The sequence below is a fragment of the Dicentrarchus labrax genome, unplaced genomic scaffold (genome assembly GCF_905237075.1).
Source record: "Dicentrarchus labrax unplaced genomic scaffold, dlabrax2021, whole genome shotgun sequence".
NCBI classification, from domain to species: Eukaryota; Metazoa; Chordata; class Actinopteri; family Moronidae; genus Dicentrarchus; species Dicentrarchus labrax.
The window spans coordinates 21229144-21251093 of NW_026136701.1; the positions used below are offsets into that span (position 1 = coordinate 21229144).

Below are 21950 nucleotides of genomic sequence, written 5' to 3' on the forward strand. Positions count from 1 at the left end.
TGAGGAACAAGGGGCTCAATTAGGAGAGAAAAGTGAATTACGCTGTGTATTATCCACCATAAAAAAAAAGTCAATATATAGTAATCAATAACGCGAGGTGACCCCCCCCCACCGAGAGTGTGTGACCGACTGCACTCTTGGCAGGGGCTAAAAAATGTACAGTATAGTGTTGCATTTAGACGAGCGCGGCGGACTCGGCTCACACACCCCGACTAGTTGACTGGATTGAAAACATGGCTGCGGCCGAACGTGCAGCAAATGTACGGAAGTGAGGTATGTGTAATTCTTGAGCTAACAACAACAACCGAGAAAAAAATAAAAATAAAAAAAAAAAAACCCCGCTGTTTTAAGAAGTGTGCCTCCGGTTCGATGCTCGCGGTACAACCTGGATTTTAACAGCCCACCAAAAGACGCCTCGGACCGGCATTGTTGGCCGCGCACACACACACACACACACACACACACACACACACACACACACACACACACACACACACACACACACACACACACACACACACACATCGGGCAAACTTATGCGCGGAACAATCGGCTAGCCGTTAGCCGTTAGCTGCTAACCGCTAACTGGTTACCAACTGCCGTTAAACCGCTCGGTTGCTAAGCGAGCCGCGTCTGTCCGCGCGCAAGCAGTTTAAACGTTAAAGCTCGGTGGAAACTACAACGTCAGCAGCGGCGGTTGCCCCCCCACCACCGACCGTCCGACCGACCGACCGTCCGTCGGTTAAAACGCGTTATTGGTGGACTTTTCACGGCCGCACCGGTTTGTCGAGCTAGTTCTGGCTAGCGCGTTAGCCGGTGTCAGTGCGCTGTAACGTCGGCAGCTGAAATCCGCCGCCGTTGTTTTTGTGCTCGATGCAGTGATCGGGAAAACTACCGCCGAGGACAACGAGCCACGGTACCGTTAGCCACCCGGGCTAACTAGTCGTTCACAAGAGGGGGAAGAGAGAGAGAGAGGGTGAGAGAGGAGGGGGGAGACACGAAAACAGGCTTGGTTAGACTGTAGTGTACTTGTTGGTTTTGGTGTCACAGAAAGCGTTAGAGAGAATATGTTGAAACAGTCTGCTGCTGCGGTGTTAATGTTTTATATTTAGCCCCGAGAGCTAACGGTAAGTTCAGTGTGCTACGGTTAGCCCCCCCCTCTCTCCAACAAGCTAACGGCAAGCTAACTGCCTGGAAGTTGGTCCATGCTAACGCTTTAGCTCGCTCGGCTGCTACATGGACCAACTCTGTTGTTGTTGTTTGTTGTTTTTGTCCACTGAACCTGTTCTCGGGGAGTTTATATTATCAACCCCCCCCTCTCAACTTCGGAGTTCACCTGCTGCAAACTACAGTTAACTTAAACCGGCGTACACGTGCTTGCATGCAGCCTCGTCTTCGTGTGTAGTTTTTTTTTTAAAACGACGTCCTCGCCGACTACAACTTTATCGATATTGAGCTCGCGGCTGCTGATTAGCTCGGGATGTCGGGATTTTGAGGTTTTCTCATCGGCATGTGTACCAAACAGCACTCCGTGGATCTAATGCTGCCAGTAGGCCCCCCCACTGCCCCCCCAACTCCCAGAGGAAGTGTTGAACTACAGGTCAGCAACAAGAGATGAGCGGTCCAACACGACGGTAAAACAACACAAAGCTTGTTTGTTTACCATCTTAAAACGACAACAACAACAACAACAAATTCTCACCCTGAAACTTGTGTTGTGGGACGGTTAGTTTAGCTGGTTTCACCCAATAATAGCATTCACATTTGGCTTGTGTGGTGTGTGTTTACATGTGTGGGGGAGTTTCTTTTAAAATATGTCAATGAAAGCTTTATGGTAAGTGACCCATTCTTTAAATACTGGCCAGTCGTGGTGATAGCAGTGTTGTCAACACGTGTTAACACACAAGTTCACAACCAAACTCGCGCTTTAGTGCAGAACAGGAAGTGGTTTTATTGTGAATTGCAGTCACACATGGGTCCTGTGTAGGTAGCTGCACTGACTAATAACACACTCTGGGCTTTGACACCTGCCACCTTGTCAGAGTCAGTTGCGATACGTGACAGTTTATTGTGTTCAGGCTGTGATTAACTTGCTCCAAACCTTTGCTACTGTTGAATAGTGCGTTTGTACTGAAGGTAGGGGAGGTTGTAATCTCATTTTTTATTGTATTTAATGGAAGTTGTCACTTTTTTTTTGGAGGATCTACTGGGACTAATGGAATACAGTACGCGTAACATTGTTTTAATTGGTGTATAATCACCTGAATATAGGATTTATTATGCTTTTGTTACCTTTAGAATAAGCCTTTTATATTATATATTATATTTCTACAGTAGCCCAGAAGGGTTCCTGGATAGTGGGGTGCTGCGAGGGAGGTGCAATCTTCGACTACACTGCTAGATGCCTCTAAATCCTAAACACTGGACCTTTTTATATTTTTTAATATTAAATGTTTATATATGACACATAAGACACCTACAAAAATATATAACATTTCTGTTCGGATCACTAACTGAGCCCCGACAGTAGAGAGCGAAACGTAAATCAAATGCTGGTCTGGGGTTTAATCCAGTGCTTCACAACCTTTTTTCTTTTAGGCATTTGACCCATAAAACAGAGAAATGTCCACTTGTAACTCCTCGTCAGACATTACGGCCTCAGTGCTGACATGAGTTTTAAGTTGAGAGTATTTCATGAGGAAATAAACTAAAACTTGAGCAAAAGTCAGAACAGATAAATGATGGAACCACTGGCCTTTACTATTTTAATGATCATTGTGTTTATACTGTACTAACCTCTGTTGTGACTTATGGTTTCATTTAAGGAGTTGTGTTAACGAGTGGCCCCTCCAAAATAAAGTTCTTGTGTATTTACTTGGTAACAGTGTGTGCTGGAGGAAAAAAAAAAAGAAAAAGCAAGCTATCCCACACACTGTTTAACCACTTGATTTCTATTTTACGTCATTCCAGTCACTTCTATCAGGCGTGTTTTATATTAGCTTCAGCCTAAGCTTGGATTGTGGAGTCAGACCTTCAAAGTACTCACAACATTTATTGTTTCATGGCCGCAAAACTCTTTTCCAACAGGCAACTGAATGATTAATTATTAATTGAGGCCTTGCCAGCAAGTTAATGTGTTCATTATTTGGACATAAGATAGATAGATAGATAGATAGATAGATAGATAGATAGATACTTTATTTATGCCGAGGGAAATTCAAGTATCCAGTAGCAAACAAAATACAAAACATACATTAAACATACAGTAAACAGTGTCTGCAGTTTTTTTTTTTAAATATAGTTATTCAGCTAAACTGCAGCCCTTGTAATTTTGAAGTAGTGATTAGTTTTCTAGTTTTTGAGAGTAGGTCAGATGAGAAGGCTTAATTAGTTTAGTCAATTTGAGTCTAAGGGTGAGTGCTCAGTCTGAATAACCTGCTCCCCCTTTTCTGTGTTTCTTTCTTTCTCGCTCTTATTTTATGCATGGACAAATCACATTAGCTTTCTCAACTGGAGTCTTAAGTGGAGTGTGAGTAATATGTGCATGTGGTAGCGCTTGTTCCAGGTGACTAGTACGTTACCTCCCTGAAGGAATATCATCAAAATGTATTTATTTGGCAGAGTTAGTGTTTTCTTTATGTTGCTGTGTTAGCACAGTGTAGGGGAAAGGGAGGGGCTTGCAACAAGGAGCTTTTAAATCAGTTTTGACAGAGGTCGGCCCACAGATTGATGTACTTGGAGTTAATGTAAATGAGCACCATGTCCACAATGCTAATTGATGCAATCATTTCTCTCCTGCTATGACTGTGTCTCATCTTCTGCAAAAGGACACCATGTGAGTGTTCTCCCCCTGAATGTCACTTTAATATGACCTTTACCAGCTCCCCTTTTTATTGTCCTCTGTTGTTAGATTTATTATTTGGAGCTATCATCTAGAGGGTGCTTCAGTGGCAAGTTGTGCATGTGTGTGTGTGATGTTATCTCAACCGCGCCTCCCCCTTTACTTTCATCAACTACATGTACACAGATAACTGTCTTACTAATTACTGTATAGATTAAAGCTTGATGATGATTAGGTTTACAGTCGCAAACTTGTCCACTAGAACGAGTTGTTTTGATTGTGGAGTCGAGACTCAGATGTGCTCCCAAACAGATGTGCACACAGACATCTGCGGACACGACTGCATAGTCGTTCTGTTTATAGGGTTCTCTTGGAGGACGTGTTCCCTACAGTGTAATGGCCGTGTTGACAGTACGGTATGCGGCTGCCCGCACGGACCTTACGCGTGAACCCTGTGATGATAACATTTACGTGACTTGGACCCAAGCGGATCCTCGTGTACCCGCAAAAAGTATAATTTCTGCTTTAATGTCAGGAAAATGAAGCAGCTCTGTTTATTGTTCCTTATCGTTGATGAATTTCCAAAGCAACCTTAATGTACTGTTACTTGAGGTGATATTTCTGTGTGAAAGCTACTTTGCTATTTTGATTTATTCCTCCGTGACCACCAGCCATGTGGTGTTTTCTATTTCTTTTTTCAAACACATTGCCTTGTAGCCACTTTACTCCACGACCTGTATGATATGTGCAGAATAAACTGGCTATAGATAAAGATCAGCCATAACATTATGACCACTGAGTGAATAACACTCAGCTCGTTATCATGGCACCTGTCAGTGTTAGCCAGCAAGTGAACATTTTGTCCTCAAAGTTGATGTGTTAGAAACAGGAAAAATGGGCAGCGTGAGGATTTGAGTAACTTTGACACGTGGGGAGCAAAGGCTGGCCCTGTGTGGTCTGATCCATCAGACCAGCTACTGTAGCTCAAACTGCTCAAAAAGTGGACTGCTGGTTCTGATAGAAAGGTCTCAGAACACACAGTGCATCCCGGCTTTGTGTATCAAGTAATGTTTGCCTCAGTGAGATAAATGTGTGTAAGGTAAAGGTGTTTCCTATGAGTGAAATGATGGCTTGTCTGACCTAGATTACATTAGAATTTGTAGTCCATGACATTATCTGCTATCTGTGAAATGTATTATATAGTATAGACTAAGATATCCAAGATTGAGTGCTTATTAGTGCCTGCCTGGTAGCATTTGGACTGTATTCATTTTCCAGTTCACACAGTAAGCCAGGATTTCTGTTCCGCCGCACAGTAATGTACTTCATCTGCGGGATACCTCAGGCAACACACAGAGCGTGCTTGGGAAGGCTTTGTTGTGCCTTAAAATGTGTCAGGAAGTGAATCGTCATGTCCTAAGCTTTTATGGTTGTCCACACTTTAAGCCTGTAAGCCTGGGTGTGGGATTCTTGTTGTCAGAGCATTTTAGGTTTTTTTTTGTACGTTCTGATAAGTTGTGGATGGATTGCAGCCTGTTGGTCCTCTGGCACACCTGTTATAAAGAGATAAACTGCCTTCAGTGTATGATGACAAACCTATGTCTGCAGCGTTATCTCTGCTGAATTGGCTGAGAGAATGTACAGTGTATCTTCTGTGTCAGAAATCAGTCAACCAGTAAGCCATATTTATTTTTTTGTGTGACAGAATAAGCAGTAATCTCTGCAGGGAAGAAATAAATATGCCCTCACTGAAACATACACACAATTCTGTACGATGGCTTGTTTATTCGATAATTTTTTTTTGTTTTAATGCAGTTTTCTTTAAATTATCTGCCTGCCAGCTTTGGGGGCTTTTCATTACTTAAAATGCTTGCTACGCTGTAGTCACCTTTATCTCTTAGAGTTACCTAGCACATACAGATGAGCCTCAAAGCTGTGACATTTGTGAAGTGGCAGAGGAGACGATGTGATTGGTCATTTAGGATGCATGGAAGATCTGACCTTATTGTTTCCTATTTTATCTTCTGCTAAGTATAAGATCTTCCACCTTTTTTAAATGTAGGTGGAAGGTCTGTAATTTGTACAGACCGGGGAAGACATCTCGTGCTTGTGGACAGAAGGTGTTGCTTAGCTACAATGACAGGAGAAATCAATACCTCTCTGGTGTGAGCTGAGAAATGACCAGAGCGGCATTTAGTAAAGGCCTTTTGGCGACCGCTTTTGTTTGAAACACCCCCGGGTACTGTTCATGCATTAATTTTTATCATGACTGGCCAGTGAAACCAATCACACCTATAGCCGCTGCAAAGATAGTGCTGCGGTGTAACCATGGAGTTGTAAAAGGTTCAACCTTTTTAGTGATTATCTTGACTTAATGAAGTGCATGTTATCTGTCTGTGTGTGTTTTGCAGGTGCCCACATTCTGCTGCAGAGGAGAGAGCACCAGGATGATGAGACTGTAGGCACCCGCCGTAGTATGGCCGCGTCCCGTTCCTCACGCGTCACAAGGTCGTCAGTGGGGCTCAATGGATTGGATGAGAACTTTTGTGGTCGAACCCTCAGGAACCGCAGCATCGCCCAGCCGGAGGAGACGTCGGTGTCTCCGCTACCAAGGGCCCGCTCCCCCAAGAAGAAGCAGGAATCCAAGCAGGAGTCGAAACAGGACGCCAAGCAGGAATCCAAGCAGGACGCCAAGCAGGAGTCGAAACAGGACGCCAAGCAGGAGTCGAAACAGGACGCCAAGCAGGAATCGAAACAGGACGTCAAGCAGGAGTCAAAGCAGGACGTCAAGCAGGAATCGAAACAGGACGTCAAGCAGGAGTCAAAGCAGGACACTCAGCAGCCGGATGGCCAGCAGCAGGCCTCGTTACAGGGAAAGGTAACTGACTCGAACGCTCCTCCAGCTGAGGCGGAGCAATGGACCAGCTCCAGGAAGCGGGGTGTGTCCTGTGTAGAAAAAGACATTAGTCCTGAGAAGTCCGAGAACTGTGATAGAGGGAAGGGGGTGCGAGATGCCTGTCCTCAAATTAAAAGGGCCAAGCGGTGCTCCCGCTCTGGAGAGTCTCAGGGACACGAGGAGGACCCTGAGCTTTTGAAACCTGAAAGTCCAGTCTCTGTCCCAGAGCCTAGCAAGGACAACAGTTGTGAAGAATTTCCCAGCCAAAACTCTGCCAACACAGCTCCTGCCTCACCTGTCCTCAGTAAAGAGGAAGGTGAGCTGACAGGGGGGAAGGCAGAGGATGGTCATGTGGAGTGTGACGGGGCAGCTCAGCCCCCGAATGCTCACAAGGCCTCTAATGGACTCAGAGAGAATAAAGCAGAGGAACCTAGCACACTCATTGAAGAGCCCAGTGCAAACCCCACCTCTGCCACCAACTGCCCGTCGCTGCTCAACGGTAGTCAGACGGGGGCTCCCTCATCCCCTGACCCCACTGTGCCTTGTAGAAACTCTGTCCCTGTGCAGATGGAGGTCTCTGGCTCAGGGGAATCGCCAGCCTCATCTGTGCCGACATTTGAGGCTGTTCCAGAGGATCCTGTCCCTGAGTTGATAGTGGCCAAGGAGCAGGAGGTGGAGGAGGTGGAGGTTGACGTGGTGGGTGACCCGCTGTGTCTGGCCCACGAGGAGCAGGTGACGGAGACTGACAACGACGCCAACGGCCGGCCGCTAACACCAGTGCAGGAAGCTGCTGCATCCACCTCCTCCGCTACCACCAACATGAACAGTAGTCCAATCAACAACAACAACAGCAACTCAGGAGAAACAACACCCCCACTAGCAACAACCCCCTCCCCCACAGAGCCAGGGTGTAACCCCTCAATATCCAGCACGCCCCCCTCTTTCACAGAGCTATACGAACACAGATACACCCTGCGAACTTCACCCAGGAGGGCTGCCACTGGTGGCAAGGCCTCCTCCTACATGCTCAGCTCTCCTCCCAGAGACAATGGTCCCTTGAGGGAAGAGGGGGAGGTGGTTGTTGGGCTGGAGGAGGACTGCCCTGTGGTGGAGGAACCTGCTCCCTCAGACTCTGTTGGCCCCTCCAGTGAGGAGCCGGTCTCCGTGGATCCGGGGGACAGGGCGGGTGACGAGGAAGGTGTGCCTGTGGAGGGGAAAGAGGCAGAGAGGAGCAAGGAGCTGACGCGGAGCCAGGCTGCAGAGGAGGAGGAGGAGGAAGAGGAGGAGCCAGACGTGTATTACTTTGAGTCAGACCACCTGGCTCTTAAACACAACAAAGAGTATGTGGAAGCTCCCTGGGGATTCTGCTCTCTCCTCTTCTTTTATTGATGTAGCTCTCACACATGTTGATCACTTTATTCTGTGATCATTGTTACTTCTGCTCTTTGGTTCTGAATGAACCAGGGGTACTTTTGTGTTGAAGAGGATTTATATGGATGTTTTGAAGGTGCTGAATATTGTAAAAAGTATTTTTTTGTTTAGTCTTAGTGTTAAATATGTCTTATTGTGTCCAAAACATTATTGACTATACTTGTGTGTGATAATTATTTAGGTTGCATCAGTAATTCTCAAACCTTTTTGTCCCTGTGTCTTGTTGTGAACACTTCCCACAGGTTTTATGATTGTTTAATTTAAGATAAGAGGTTAAACTTTCCAGTATTTCACAAGAAATAAGCAAAGATTAGAGAGAAGTCAGAAAAAAAGGACAATTTATCTTCTTTCTTGCCCTCAAAACCCCCTTTAGATTTATCTTTCCACCCTGTGATTGTTGACAATTTTGGGCTTAACTTTATCCTGGCTATGATCTAGAGGGTTCTTGTAGTTGAAGTTTATTTTATACTAACTTGTGGCGATGGCACCATGTAAATACAGTTTCCATGTAAATATATAACGGAGGATATATTTTTAGCCTCTTTGGTTAGCAGACACTCCCACCACTTACTTATTTAAGTGTATCTGGGTTTTTAACACCACCAATGCATAGACAGAATGTTTAATTAACTCAGTTATATTTAGTGTCTTTCTTTTAGTTATTATGGGAACATCGGTGAGCTCCTGTCTTATTGTTCAGGTTTTACGTGTCTCAGCATTTAATTTCCACCTTCCAATCGGCTGCTGCAATTGTGTGAATTAGCTGCCACTTGTCAAAGCCCACAGAGATTGGATGTTAAAATGACTCTGCTGATTGCCTCTGTTCTCTCTTTTCTCAGTAAGATGAGTTGTTTTTAGAGGAAAAGGATTTTTCAGTGGCCGGAGCGTCGTTCCTAGTGTTGTTGTCAGTTGTCATGCAAGATGGGATGTTGATGTTGGTGGACAGGCCCCACGCTGCGCCCAGTCAGCCACTGCTAACTGCACTGTGGGCAGGTCAGCTGATTTATGATGCATCGTCATAGGAGGAGGGGCAGAGGGCTGTAGGGACTTTGAAGACATCATAGGCTGAGGTCCCTTTTTGTCTTTGACGCCAGTATTGGTGAATGTTTCAAATTTGGAGCATGGCCTTAGAATAAGATTTCACTGCTCTCATATTGCAAGGCAATTCGATCATGCCAAGTTTTAGGTTGTGCCGAGTAAGGATAATTTTTGAAGGCTCAGATCAATACAGTGAGGAGTCATTTTTTAGGGAAGCATGACTAGGCATTTTAGGGTTGCTGAATGTTGATTTGGCATTGACATGATTAATAATGTGTACCCTCTGCCTATATCATGTAAATATTGAAAGAAATTCAAACCCTTGCCCTTGAATATCAGGGATTAACATAGCAACACTATTGTCCTGGCCAGCTTTTCATTTGGCACCAGTGTATGTCAGTGGACCTTAGGCCCAGTAGGTGGCAATGGAACACCAGGCTTGTCCCTGGACACCTGGCGGGAATCCATTGCTCAGAAGCAGAGCCAAGTCCTCCTCATTTCCCTAAAACAGATTAATGCACAGATCATCTGTTCATGTGAGGAAGTCAACACGCTTGCTGCTTTCCCTCGCAGAGATCTTGAATCAGAATCACTGTAGGCAGATTTACAGTTTGCATTGAAGCACAGTTACTCTTGGACGCTGTACATGATCAGCAGAGCTTCACATAGTGTAAAAGGAATTGTGTCTGTAACTAATGAAGGGATATGAGGTTAAACACAGTGGACTTGTTCGAACATTTTGCTTGGAGGATTTTCAAACCACCGGCAGCTGTTGAATAAATAGTGTCCTGTGCATTGATTTTCATTCATGTGCTGTTAGGGGAGATTGATCCACTCTGCTTCAGTGAGCACCTGCATTAGTTTATAGCCCTGTAGGATGCTGTCACGTTTGTGTCGATTTCTCCAACTCTGCTCACACTGTAAGGCCTGTGAGTCACTACCACACTTAGTCATTGACAGCTCAGTTTGCAGTTCTCCTGTTGCCCCAGAGGGTGTGAGTGGAAAGGTCAGACTTCTACAGTGCAGAAGGCTCCTCAAGCACAGCAAAAACCAAGTGTTTTGTCGTGCAAAGGTTTCGATATGGCTATGAAAGCTGAACAATGTGCACAGTTACAGATCAGAGAATTGCTGAAGAAAAGAAAAGAGAAAATAACTCTTTTCCATTTGAACATTTATTTCCCAGCTACAGTACTTGATGGACTACACTACAAAAGTAGCTCTAAAGGAGTTAGATATTTGCCAAAGCAGCTGGCTTGACATGCATTATTTCCAGCCAAGATGTCTAGCACACACAAACGCCTCTAAACACGTTATTTACAAAATAGGTGCAAAGGATTGGCGAGTGGCTCGTGTCTTGTGCAAGTATTTAGGCATCATGGTTGAATTATGCATGGTCTGGGGTCTAAAACTTTGATGCACTGCAGCATTGGAAGTGTCAGGTTAAATAATGTAAGCGGTCCATTCCTTCCACCGTTGTCTAACCTCGCTTCCCTTTCGTGTCAGTTATCAGAGGCTGCTGCAGACCATCGGAGTTCTCGAGGCCCAGCGCACGCAGGCCATCCTGGACCTGGAGACGTTGGCGCGTCACCAGAGGGAGGCGCTCGCTGATCCCATCAGCTTTGTGGAGCAGCTGCAGAAACAGGTAACAAACATACAGACCTGTGTCCTGGTATTTTAACTACACTGCGGTGTCCACTTTAGTCCGTTTTTTTGTTGACACTGTCATAGAGGTGTTAATTAAATTATTTGTTTTAGCACTGAGTCATAGTTGGTTGGTTTGTGTTGTACTGGACAGCATTATATTCTCATGTCCTCATCCTCATGTTTATAAATAATAAGGACAAAACATTTTAGATACCTCCATATAAAGGTAGTCCAGCACACCACCTTTAACTATGACTTGAATAATAAATTTATACTGAATACTTCCCAACAGTGACCTCAAAAACAGAACATTGTGAGTGTTGTGAAGATAGATCTTATGGTAGGGCTGCAATTTATTTATTTTAAAGTGCATAACAAACACCCTGTGCACATGAATTGTATAAAGTGTGAAAACACAGTGTGCTTATTTATAAGTTAACATGTAGTAATTTACTCAGCATAAACTCATCTCTGAGACATGGGACATAAGATCTTGTTCCTGTTTCTGCCTGAGGAATACCTTGCTGGTAGAAATGTTGCTTGACTAAATATTTGGGAGCTTGTAAAATCCATTGTGTAGACTATTGCTCCCTTTCTATCATATCACTGTGACTTTGTTCTGCACCTGTTCACAACTGGGCCAGGATGTGCACACTGTCCACCGCTTCTACATTTTTACTTACTCAATAAAATGTCATGGTAAATTAATTTATTATGTGCAGTCAGGTAAATGTGAACACTAAATACAACCAGAACAACTGCAGCAGGTGTTGAAGCAAAAACCTGTTTTTTACTCATGAGAATTATACAATTTGTTTGCACATAGAGTTATATTGTGAAATCATGTGGTGATACCTTTAGTGAAGCTCACTATGAAGATAGAGGCCCTACACCGCAAACGTTGGATCATCCCATCTCTTTAATCTAGATATAGGAATCACTAGAAATCTCTGGTTGAGGGAGGTTTTTGGAAAAATCTTTAGAATGACTATGTGGGCCAACTTGAATTATTTTAAGCAATGACTGGACTTAAAAGCACAGATTGCAAACCATAGGCATACCCAACAAAAGTAGTAAGACTTTGTCTTACAGTACCCTGTTTTAATTTATGTTGTTGTGACCCCCAATTCTTCCTCAGGTGAATTTGGGTTTGCCGTGTCCTCAGCGAGTCGTCCAGCTCCCTGACATTGCGTGGGAGCAGTACACCTCAGGCCTCGGTGACTTTGAGAGAGAGTTCTGCGACAAGAAACGCAAAACCAGGCGGTTAAAGCTGATCTTCGACAAAGGCACGTATACATTTTGTCGTTATCTTGCTATTAAATCAAAATAAACACCACTGAGATTCTTCAGACATTTAAAATGACTAATTCTGCCCATTTCCTCTCCTCAGGTTTGCCCGATCGACCAAAAAGTCCCGTGGAGCCCAAGAAGGAAGGCGAATCCTCCACCATGTACTCCTCTCTGCCGACCAGTGATGCACCAGAGAACGGCAGGCAAGCGCAGGTATGTCTCTGCCTCCATACTAAAATAATCTTTGTTGCTGTCCTCACAGCTGTAATTGTTTCCCAGTATACAATTAGTGCAGATGCATCCGTTGTTAACTGTAGCCGGTGAGTCACCGTTCTCCTGCAGGTTGGCCTACAAATCATCAGGTTATTACCATTTTACAATGCTTGGCTTGCTCCAACCTCATCTCCCCCATTCTTATTCTGCAGCAGAGTTAAGCGTGCAGCACACGTGAGCACAAAACATGGTATCTATGGAAACATGAGGAGCCCGCCGCTCCCACACCTCTGATTAGGTTTTATTTTTGGCCTCTGTTGTTTATGTGTGAGTGGGTCTTTTCCTACATCGTATGGGCAATAAGGTTTCACTTTTAATTGATTGTTGGGATTAGACAGCGCCAAGCAAACAATTCCTTGATTATGCCTGTTGTTCTCCCTGTTTATATTGTACAAATACATTTGCATACTCCCGTAATACACTCTCTGAATTCTAAAAGGATTTTGTTTGTCAGTCAAAAGCGTTGCTGTTTTTCGGCGTATTCCCAGTGACACATCTCGAGTTGCATCTTTGTCTGTCAAACTGATAGATTCAGTGTGCCAGGCACTTTATATGCACAGATCTCGTCAAAGACTGCAGTGCCCATTATTTTTTGTAACATCTCAGTCATTTAACATAGCTGTCACTTGTGTTTTCTTAACAGATGATCAGGGGGAGGATTTGTCACCCAAACAAGCCTGACACGTTTAACCAGCTGTGGACTGTGGAGGAGCAGGTAGGTGGCGAGTGTGTAAGATGTTGCACTGTATTCAGAATGCAAATAACCCAAGTAAATAACCAAGTGTGTGCAGGAACACTTGATCACAGGAGTATTAAAAATGTTTGTTTTCCCATAACACCTCACTCACTTACCTTTTTTAGAAAAATATTCTGTTTTATTAAATGTCTAAAATATACAGCAGCTATTAGCAATCTGTGAAATGAGACTTAGATTTATATTCCTTTTTTTAAATAAGCAACCTAAATGTGTAATAAATTGTTTCTACCCACTAGTTTCATTGTCTGTTTATGAATGGTGTATATCTGGTTTTTGATAAAAGCGTATTGGATACATTAATCACTAATGTACCGTTATTTATGCAGTAAAGATATTTGTCATTACTTGGTTTTCACCTGTTTTATCTGTTTTTTTTTATAGAAAAAACTGGAGCAGCTTCTTGTTAAATTTCCTCCCGAGGAAGTAGAGTCTAGAAGATGGCAGAAGATTGCTGATGAGTTGGGCAATCGAACAGCAAAACAGGTGACTGAGAGATTAACTGAAAAAAATGATCCACACTTACTACCTGCTCAGTTCAGAACATTTGGTTTATTTGCACATTTGAAAATTATGAAAACACAAAATATTACAGAATTTGCAGGTGAGAAGCAACAAATTTCAAGATGACAAAAACCGACTCAGCTAAAATTGTATGTTTCCAGCCAGACAACATATATATTCAGTTGTCTTTGAACCGATTGTACCACTGTCTACTTATGTTTTTATTACTGTCATTGATACATCAGCCTTTACTATGGAAACATACGGTTAAATGAGTGTACACTTTGTAGTGCTAAAAGGCAGAGGCCGACTTTGTGTGTTAACTGCACCCCCTGCAAGTACCTGGATCGCACATTTGCTTGACCTCAATTACTTCAAGCAGCTGTTCCTCAGTTGGAAATCATTAACGCAGCCATTTTCCTGTTAAAACATTCAAGGTTGCCAGTAGGGTTCAAAAGTACTTCATCAAACTGACAAAAGCTGGTATCCCTGTGCCTGGAAGAACACCCAACCTCTGCATGTACACAAAAAAGGTATTTACCAAACCTCTTAACAATACTGAGTTATATTGCTTATTAGTATGAGTCATTTGAACAAATGCTCTTCTTCATGAATGTGAAGTGTCTTTTGGTACGCACTGTGCAGTTGTTGATCAAGGAAATGTATTCATCATTATACACAACACAAGGCTGTACAAAAACATTGTTTGCAGTTATATATATACGTATATACGTACACATTTACACCCAGGAATTAATTATGCAGTGTATTTTTTGAATTTGTGTCTGGGGGAATGTAAACAGCTGTAGCGAGATATAGTTTCTTCCTCACATTTAAAAAAAAAGTCTCCAGAGACCGGACATCAACCAGGACGTTGTTGTATTTTGAGTGGAATAAAGTTGTGATCTTGTGTAGGAATATCACTTATACAAAAATAAATTATAATTTTTTATTTGTGTTTTAACATAAACACTTTGGTCATTAAGAAAATTTGGACTTAATATGTAAAAATATACACAAAACAAACTTTTCTCCAACATACACTGGTGCCAACGTAGGCCTGATGAGATATATTTCAAATATTGTCATCATTTTGACTCCCAGAAACAAGTACATAAACAAAGATATAATGATATTGGAAAGTAGAAAGTACACTTTTTAATATGATATTGATTTCACCTATATTGTAGTAATTGCTATTGTTTTGACGTGTATGAAATTATATAAGAGTGCATGTTAATGGGGCTATGTTTGAAACTGCCTGCTGTTGTAACTGTACCTGTTTGTTCCTCAGGCATCCAGTAAGAGGCAGCACCACCTTAACAAGCACCTGTACCGGCCGTCTACTTTCCTGACCTCCTATGAGCCTCCGGTCTACATGGATGAAGAGGACGAGCGCTCGGCGTATTACAGCGGCGTGCAGGACCCCTCCGCTGATGACTCGGTCAGTCTTCTGTAACACAGAACACGAACAACCCGACGCCACGATGCACTTTCTTTATTTTTAAATAGGTTTCTTTGTGCACACATGCCTCGCCCATTGATTTGTCTCTAGGAGATTATCTTGTAACTGATACTGTTCCCCCGACTTTTTCGTGTCACTGATCACCGACCAGACAGTTGTACTTTGCTGCTTAATTAAGCTAATCACAAGCTCACATTTCCTCCTCTTTCTCACAGTCCAGAGTCTTTCCCTCTGCTCCTCTTGTAAGCAGTAACCTGTAAGATAAAGACAGTGAAAAGCTGCATGATAACGCTTACTGTTGAGAACGGTTAAATCAGAGCAGGGGGCCTGGCCTGCCTCGCCTGTATTTCCATTTGAACTGTGCAACTCCTGATGCTCGCCGTTACCCAAGCGCTGACATTTTGTTTCTCCCCCTTTGATGGCAGTAACCTTTAAGTAAAACCGGGTCGCCGTGCCCTGCTGAGAACACAGGCTGCCGGCTCCACCAGCGTGTTAACAAAACCTCTGAAGCAAACGTCACAAAGGTGTTGCCAGCATGGGCCACAGTAATTTCTCACTTCACCAGCTTGCCCCTTACTTTGGCTGAGTTTGCTGAAAGGAATGAGGGTCTGCTGAGGGAAAATGTGCCGGCAGCTTAGTGGGATTCTCACAGTGCCATTTCTTGTCAAGACCTGAAAGGTCGACTGATACTTTTATCGAAAATAAAATGTTGCACTTTGCCATTTTTTTAAAATTTCTGAAGGTTGTATTTTTCTACTCTATAAGACGGTGGAGGTTAATAGGCTCGGAGCTAGCAGACATTAGGCGTCTTTGTGAAGGAGACAGACGTTTGCACTCGTGTACTTTCAGCTGAAAGACAATCTCTGCTTGCTGCAACATTACTCCCAATACAGAAGAAAACCTAGATTGGTGTTTATGGATACGTTGCTCTTGTTCAGCCAAAATTATACTGATCAATAGTTGCAGTAAATTTGTCTGCATGGCATAAAACATCTAGAGAATGTGATCATCAAATCCCTGGAGTCATGTAGAGATGTTTTCTCTTAGCATGCATTGACGCCTGTCAGTCATCTCCTCTCTGTCAGTTTCTTTCAGTTTGAACATGTTTTATTTATGTGTGTGTGTGTGTGTGTGTTTGTCTTTCTTCCCTCACACGCAGGATGAGGAGGCTATTCCTGTGGAGTTGAGAAATTTGCCAGAGTACAAAGAGCTTTTAGAGCTGAAGCGACTGAAAAAACAGACGCTCCAGGAGATCCGAGAGGACAAGGTCGGGGGGCGGCACGTCGGCTACAAGGTGAAGACTTGTGTACGACGCACTGACAGCATTAAAGCCAGGCTTCTACATATACATGTGCCCTCACTGTATGAGGGGTTATGAAATCCCATCCTGAGTCAGAGGGATTATCCTGCAAGTTGGTCAACAGGGACAAAGTTTGTCTTCCAATACACCGATTTTCACGGTGTGATTAAAAAACAGCAGGACAGCATCCACTTTAGGACTGCTCAACTTTAAAGTATGTGCTTATAGGCCGTTATCCCACAAAGCAGTATGCAACAAACATAGAGGAGGATGTGAAATGGTATAAAACCAATTGCCTCTGGCTACAGCTTCGAAATAAAAACAACTAAATCTTTGAAAATGCATAATTTATTTTTATTTGTGGCCCTTTCAAGCTTGGATTTGCAGCTTGATTTGACATTACTTTACTTTAGAGTGTTACTGTAGTATTACCTCATCTGAACTACTTCCTTACACTTTCAAATGTTACTGTCCCAAAGAAATCAGTGTTTTTTGATGACTGTAATATGCAGTCCATCAAAGACAGATTTCATCAGCATTTAATAGTTTTAAAACTGTTCCCAAATTGTGTTCTGAAGATGTTATCTCTGTGTTTGTTTGTTTTTTGTGCAGTGTGACGTCTGCGGCATGGAGCCCATCCAGGGAGTGAGGTGGCACTGTCAGGATTGTCCGCAGGACAACTCAGTCGATTTCTGCTCCAACTGCTCCGACTGGTGAGCTCCTCCACCTCTCTCACGGGAATAAATCTCCCACATACAGAACTGGTAGTTGGGGTTGGATGAAATGTTGATATATATATATATATATCATAAGATAATATTAATTTGTTTTTTTCATAGTTTGATACTGTAGTATCAAATTGCTTTATGGCAGTGAGGGATTTTTGAGTTTTATGAGTTGTATGAGTATGTGGTGATGAACCTTTATTTGTCAGGTATTAAATTTACTGGATTGACCAAAAATAAGCATTTCTTTTGTATACATAAACAGTTTTTAATAGACTTTCCATAAACATATCTTGATCAAGTTTTTTTTTCGCCCAGATCCTGATCTGAGTCTGATCTGATACAATATTTACCTAAATGAAGATTAGATATGTATCCGGCACATTAAAAAACAGCTGAAGCTACTACAGTTGCTGCACTTTATCTAAATACTGAATATTCAGAACTATTCAGTTGGTAAAATTATTGATCTGATATGAAAAGTTTAAATGTTAGACTGTGACTCCTGAAACTGACGTGATGCAATCAAAGACGTCTCACTCAGTTGTTGAAACTAGGGCTGCACAATTAATTAAAATATTATCAACAACAATCACAAGTGCAATATCCAAATTGCAAAAGTTGTACTTTAGTTTGTGTGTATTCACATTCTCTAGATTTAAGAAAACATGTTTGTTTGGTACAAACGCCAAAACTTTCACATCATGATTTTAATATTATTCAGTGAAAATTAAATTGGTGATGCATCATTTCCACACTAATCGTGAATCATATCACAGCTGCAGTATCTGTATATGATGTTTTTATCATATCATGAAGCCCTATTTAGAACCACAGAAAAGTTCAGCCTACTCGTGATTGTGCACCGGTGTGGAGGTTCTTCACTCACTAACGAGAGAGCACTTTAACCAGACAACACACATGTTTAATTTTGGCCCGTCATATCAGCTGTCACTAACATTAATTAGCGACAGCTGATATGACGTTCTGCCAGTGACATTTATCATTTTAACTGGCAAAGGCAAAGTTCAGAACCGGCTTAAAATCAGAAGCTGCTGCTTGAATGTATTGTGCACTGAGATATAACATATATTTGTTAGCTTTGTATTTCGCCAAACACCGTGTCTGAAGAGTCACGAATAATCAACATCACTTTCACTTGTGTGGTGAAGCAGTAGTGCAGCCTGAGGTGGACAAAACATAGTAAAAAACATAGAATACAGTAAGGAAGGATTTTCAGCTGATACAGAATCATTGAAAAATTCATGGCTCTATCATTAGTACAATTGTGTCGTTTTATTTATTTTAAGTGCTGTGACATACTGAGTTATAATCCAACATGTGCTCTGTGATATCTTGTGAAGGGTTATAGATAATAAATACGGTACCGCAGCAGGTGTTTATTTTGAAGTGAAATAGTTGAGCTGCTCTTTCTGACATTTACCACGTTACTACAGGATTGTTAATCTGCCAGCGGCTCCTTACACTGACAACATTTTCCTGTTTTTCCCTTCTCGTCTTCCAGCTTGTTCAAGACAGAAACCCACAAGCCTAACCACCACTTGGAACCGGTGCACCAGACAGACACCTTTCTGGACAGGGACTACTGCCTGCCGCAGAGCACAGGCTACAACTACCTGGACCCTAACTACTTTCCAGCCAACAGATGACAGGGTCCCAGGCGCCTCTAGCTCCAGGCTCTCTCCACATACCCCACAGGCCACTCTGTGCATGGCTCCATCCTCCAAGTCCAAGATAACCGCTTAACCCGCCGCCAGGCAGGAAGGCCAGCAGGCAGGCAGACAGCCAGGGGCCTCAGAGCAGACCACGGTGCTGCTGGTGGGGGGGGCTATTGGTAAAACTGGCCTCCCTGACTCGAGCGAAGGGTGGCCATGTTGGTTCCTCAGAACAAGGGGGCCCCCGCTCCACCTCAGCCAGGTTAATCAATGGATCTGTGATTTGAAACGATACACTATTTTTAAAAAAACAAACAAAATAAACAGAAGGCACACCAACATTCCCGAGCTCTGTGACTCCAGGAGGGCTGTCCCCTTTTCCCCTCCTCCCCTCATCACCCTCCAGTTACCTCCTCTCCCCCCCGTGCTGCTTCGAAACTGGAGAATTGACGATCAGTCTGGTGAAGCGCCACCTAATGGAGATGTGTGGTCATAGTGGACTGTGAAGTCATCAACTGAGATACACATAGGTGGTTTGTATGTGTGTTTGTGGTCTCCGTGTTATGCAAGAGTGACAAATGTTCTAGCTAGGTATCCGTAGATTGAGTATTTATGAGTCACAGCTTCCTCGGCGGGAGTTGTGGCTGCTGCGAGAGAAGTGAGGCGGCGTGGAACTTGCCGTCGAGGTCGGTCTGTTTTTTCCCGGCGGCAGACTGTAGGAAGTTCTGCCCGATCCACGCGACGTTCTGCTAACAGACCTGTATGTGTTAAACGGATTGTGCGCCATGTTTCAGCATGGGGCCCCCCATCCCTACCACTGTCACAACGCTGCTCTCTACCCCCCTCACCTTTCAAACACACACACACACACACACACACACACACACACACTTTTTATCTGTATTTCCTTTTCCCTTTGCTCTCTCCACTAAAACATGTCTAACAAAGGAAGCACTACAGCACGGAGAGCAAATGTTTTTTGAAGGCAGGCGAATGGGAATGTATGGAAAAGTACACAAGACTGTGTTTTTGTTTTCATCTTTTTTTTTTCTCCTTCCCCAGTGTGTGCCGTTGTTGATCATGTTGAGTGTACAAGTATATGGTGAAAAGTAGCCAGCGCTAGTTGCTGTGTGCCATTTTTAAAAGAGAAATTAGTTTTGTTTTTGTTTTGGGGGGGGATTCCACTTCTGAACCTGGCCACAAGTTCTCCCTTCCTGCGTGGCACCATCGACCCACATTCTCCTGCATTATTGATCCAGTCATAATGCCTCTAGATATTTAATTTTGCAGTCCACTTTAAAAAGGTCCATTTAAAAGATTGTATTTTTATTAATCTATTTAAAAAAAAAAAAAGAAAAGAAAAAAGAATTGAGGTAGAGGTTGGTGCCTCCACAGTGGAACAACCCACACAATTTTATACACATAGATTTTGTTGTGCTTGAGTAGACACCATTTTGTATGGTTTTCGTCTCCTTCCCTTCACCCCCTTTGCCCTGCTTCAATATCTGTGTATAAGTCTGTTCTTATGTAAAAAAAAAAAAAATAATAATGTAAAAAAAAAAAAATGCTAGAGGAGAACCGTGGAAATAAAAGTATGTGAAAATAGTGTTTCTACACTTGTGGTTCCTGTTTTATTACTATTATTGAAGGTTAAGCTCAATGTATGGTTCAGCTGTTTAGAGCTGCAATTAATTGTCAAAATAGTTTTTCATTTTATTTGTTGACGTGATAATTTTTGCAAAAGTGGTTGAAAGTATCCGGTTCTTCTCCAATGTGAGGATTTTATATCATCTGAATATGTTGGGTCGAACAAAAGACATCTGAAGAACCTCCTCTGATGGTCCATTTTTGGTGTTTGCTGACATTAATAAGACAAATGATTAATAGAGTAAATAATGAGTACATTCGTTGTCAGTTGCAACCCAAGTGCAGCTGGGACTAATCACATTGTGTTCGCTTGAACAAGTTTATCATTAATGATTAATGGATGTTTCAATGTCAAGGTATCTGCAGGGTCTTAATCTTTTAGGCCTTAAAATGTCTTTAAGTGTCTTAAATATGATTTTGACAGGTCTTGAATAATTGGATTAATGAAGTTACTTGTGAAGTTGAATTTTTCGGTCTAACTTTTGAATGTGTTTTGGGGCATAGAATTGTACTAATCCTGCTGTAACGACTACAAAACTGAACCAACAGTGAACCAAAACCTTTGTAACCTTTTTATTTGTTTTGGCCAATATGGATGTGAAACAGGTGGGGCTGCACAGATATGGTAAAAACATCATATTGTGATTATTTAGACAGATGAAAATTATCATTTTTACATCACAAATTACATTTTCACTGAAAAAATCATCATGAATTTTTTTTTCTTAAATCCGGAGAACAATGTTTGTAGACCAGGGCTTCTCTGCAGCTCTACAGTACTTCATTATAACTGTTTGTCACACAATCTACCTTCATCAAAACATTGCAGCATCTTTAGATATTGCACTTGGTCATATATTGTGATTTTCAATAATTTGATTAATTGAAAATTAAATAGAAAAGTAAAAAATGCTAATTCTCAGAGCTCAACATGACGCTTTAATTTGCTTGTTTTTTTCCAACTAACGGGCTAAAATCCAACGATACTCCGTTAACATGAGGATGTGAAACAGAAAAGCAGGACAATGTTTGACTCTTAAAGATACGTAACTGTAAATCAAAGCTGTTGATACATTTTCTGTTAATTAAGATTAATACTATGATCATTGTATTAAGTGGCTTTAATGCAATTTTAAAGCGGCCTCGAGGATCAGTGTTAAATAATTAAAGCCTTCAAAAAATTAAAAGATCTTTGACTAAATGTTATACATCTTCATATCTGTGAAAAGTCATATTGTTAGAAAGTGTTGCAACTTTATGTAGTATTATCCGTTCTCCATAACTTTAAAATTCACTGAAACTGTATTAACCCAGAATAATCAAATTCCTTTTATTAGCAGAATAAAGGATTTATCAATTCTTCTACCTGCTAAAAATAATGAAATGCTGTTTTTTTGTGCTTTTGTGGCTTTTTCAGATAACAGTGTAAAAATGATTTACCTATAGCAATGTATTATCCTTCAGGT

The 21950-nt window shown here is 42.3% G+C and overlaps 1 protein-coding gene across 3 annotated transcripts; it reads left to right on the forward strand.

The window, feature by feature from the left end:
• The first annotated feature begins 7 nt into the window (after window positions 1-7).
• On the forward strand, window positions 8-20442 carry zzz3 (zinc finger, ZZ-type containing 3). 3 transcript variants are annotated; one of them, XM_051421352.1, is made up of 12 exons: window positions 8-273; window positions 6253-8077; window positions 10710-10848; window positions 11989-12136; window positions 12241-12353; window positions 13057-13128; window positions 13552-13653; window positions 14109-14204; window positions 14966-15115; window positions 16296-16430; window positions 17049-17149; window positions 18687-20442. In XM_051421352.1, exons 2-12 carry the CDS (start codon window positions 6318-6320, stop codon window positions 18829-18831), a joined length of 2961 nt encoding a protein of 986 aa, XP_051277312.1. In that variant the 5' UTR covers window positions 8-273; window positions 6253-6317; the 3' UTR covers window positions 18832-20442. The 3 variants fall into 3 exon arrangements, with proteins under 3 accessions (XP_051277312.1, XP_051277397.1, XP_051277287.1); XM_051421437.1 differs by lacking the exon at window positions 8-273 and adding an exon at window positions 321-1127; XM_051421327.1 differs by lacking the exon at window positions 8-273 and adding an exon at window positions 322-1634.
• Window positions 20443-21950: the final 1508 nt, after the last annotated feature.

Coding starts and splice junctions, on each gene's coding strand:
- zzz3 (XM_051421352.1), top strand. CDS start 6,318: ATGGCCGCGTCCCGTTCCTCACGCGTCACAAGGTCGTCAGTGGGGCTC. Junction 8,078..10,709: donor GCTCTTAAACACAACAAAGA/GTATGTGGAAGC, acceptor CTTTCGTGTCAG/TTATCAGAGGCTGCTGCAGA. Junction 10,849..11,988: donor TGGAGCAGCTGCAGAAACAG/GTAACAAACATA, acceptor ATTCTTCCTCAG/GTGAATTTGGGTTTGCCGTG.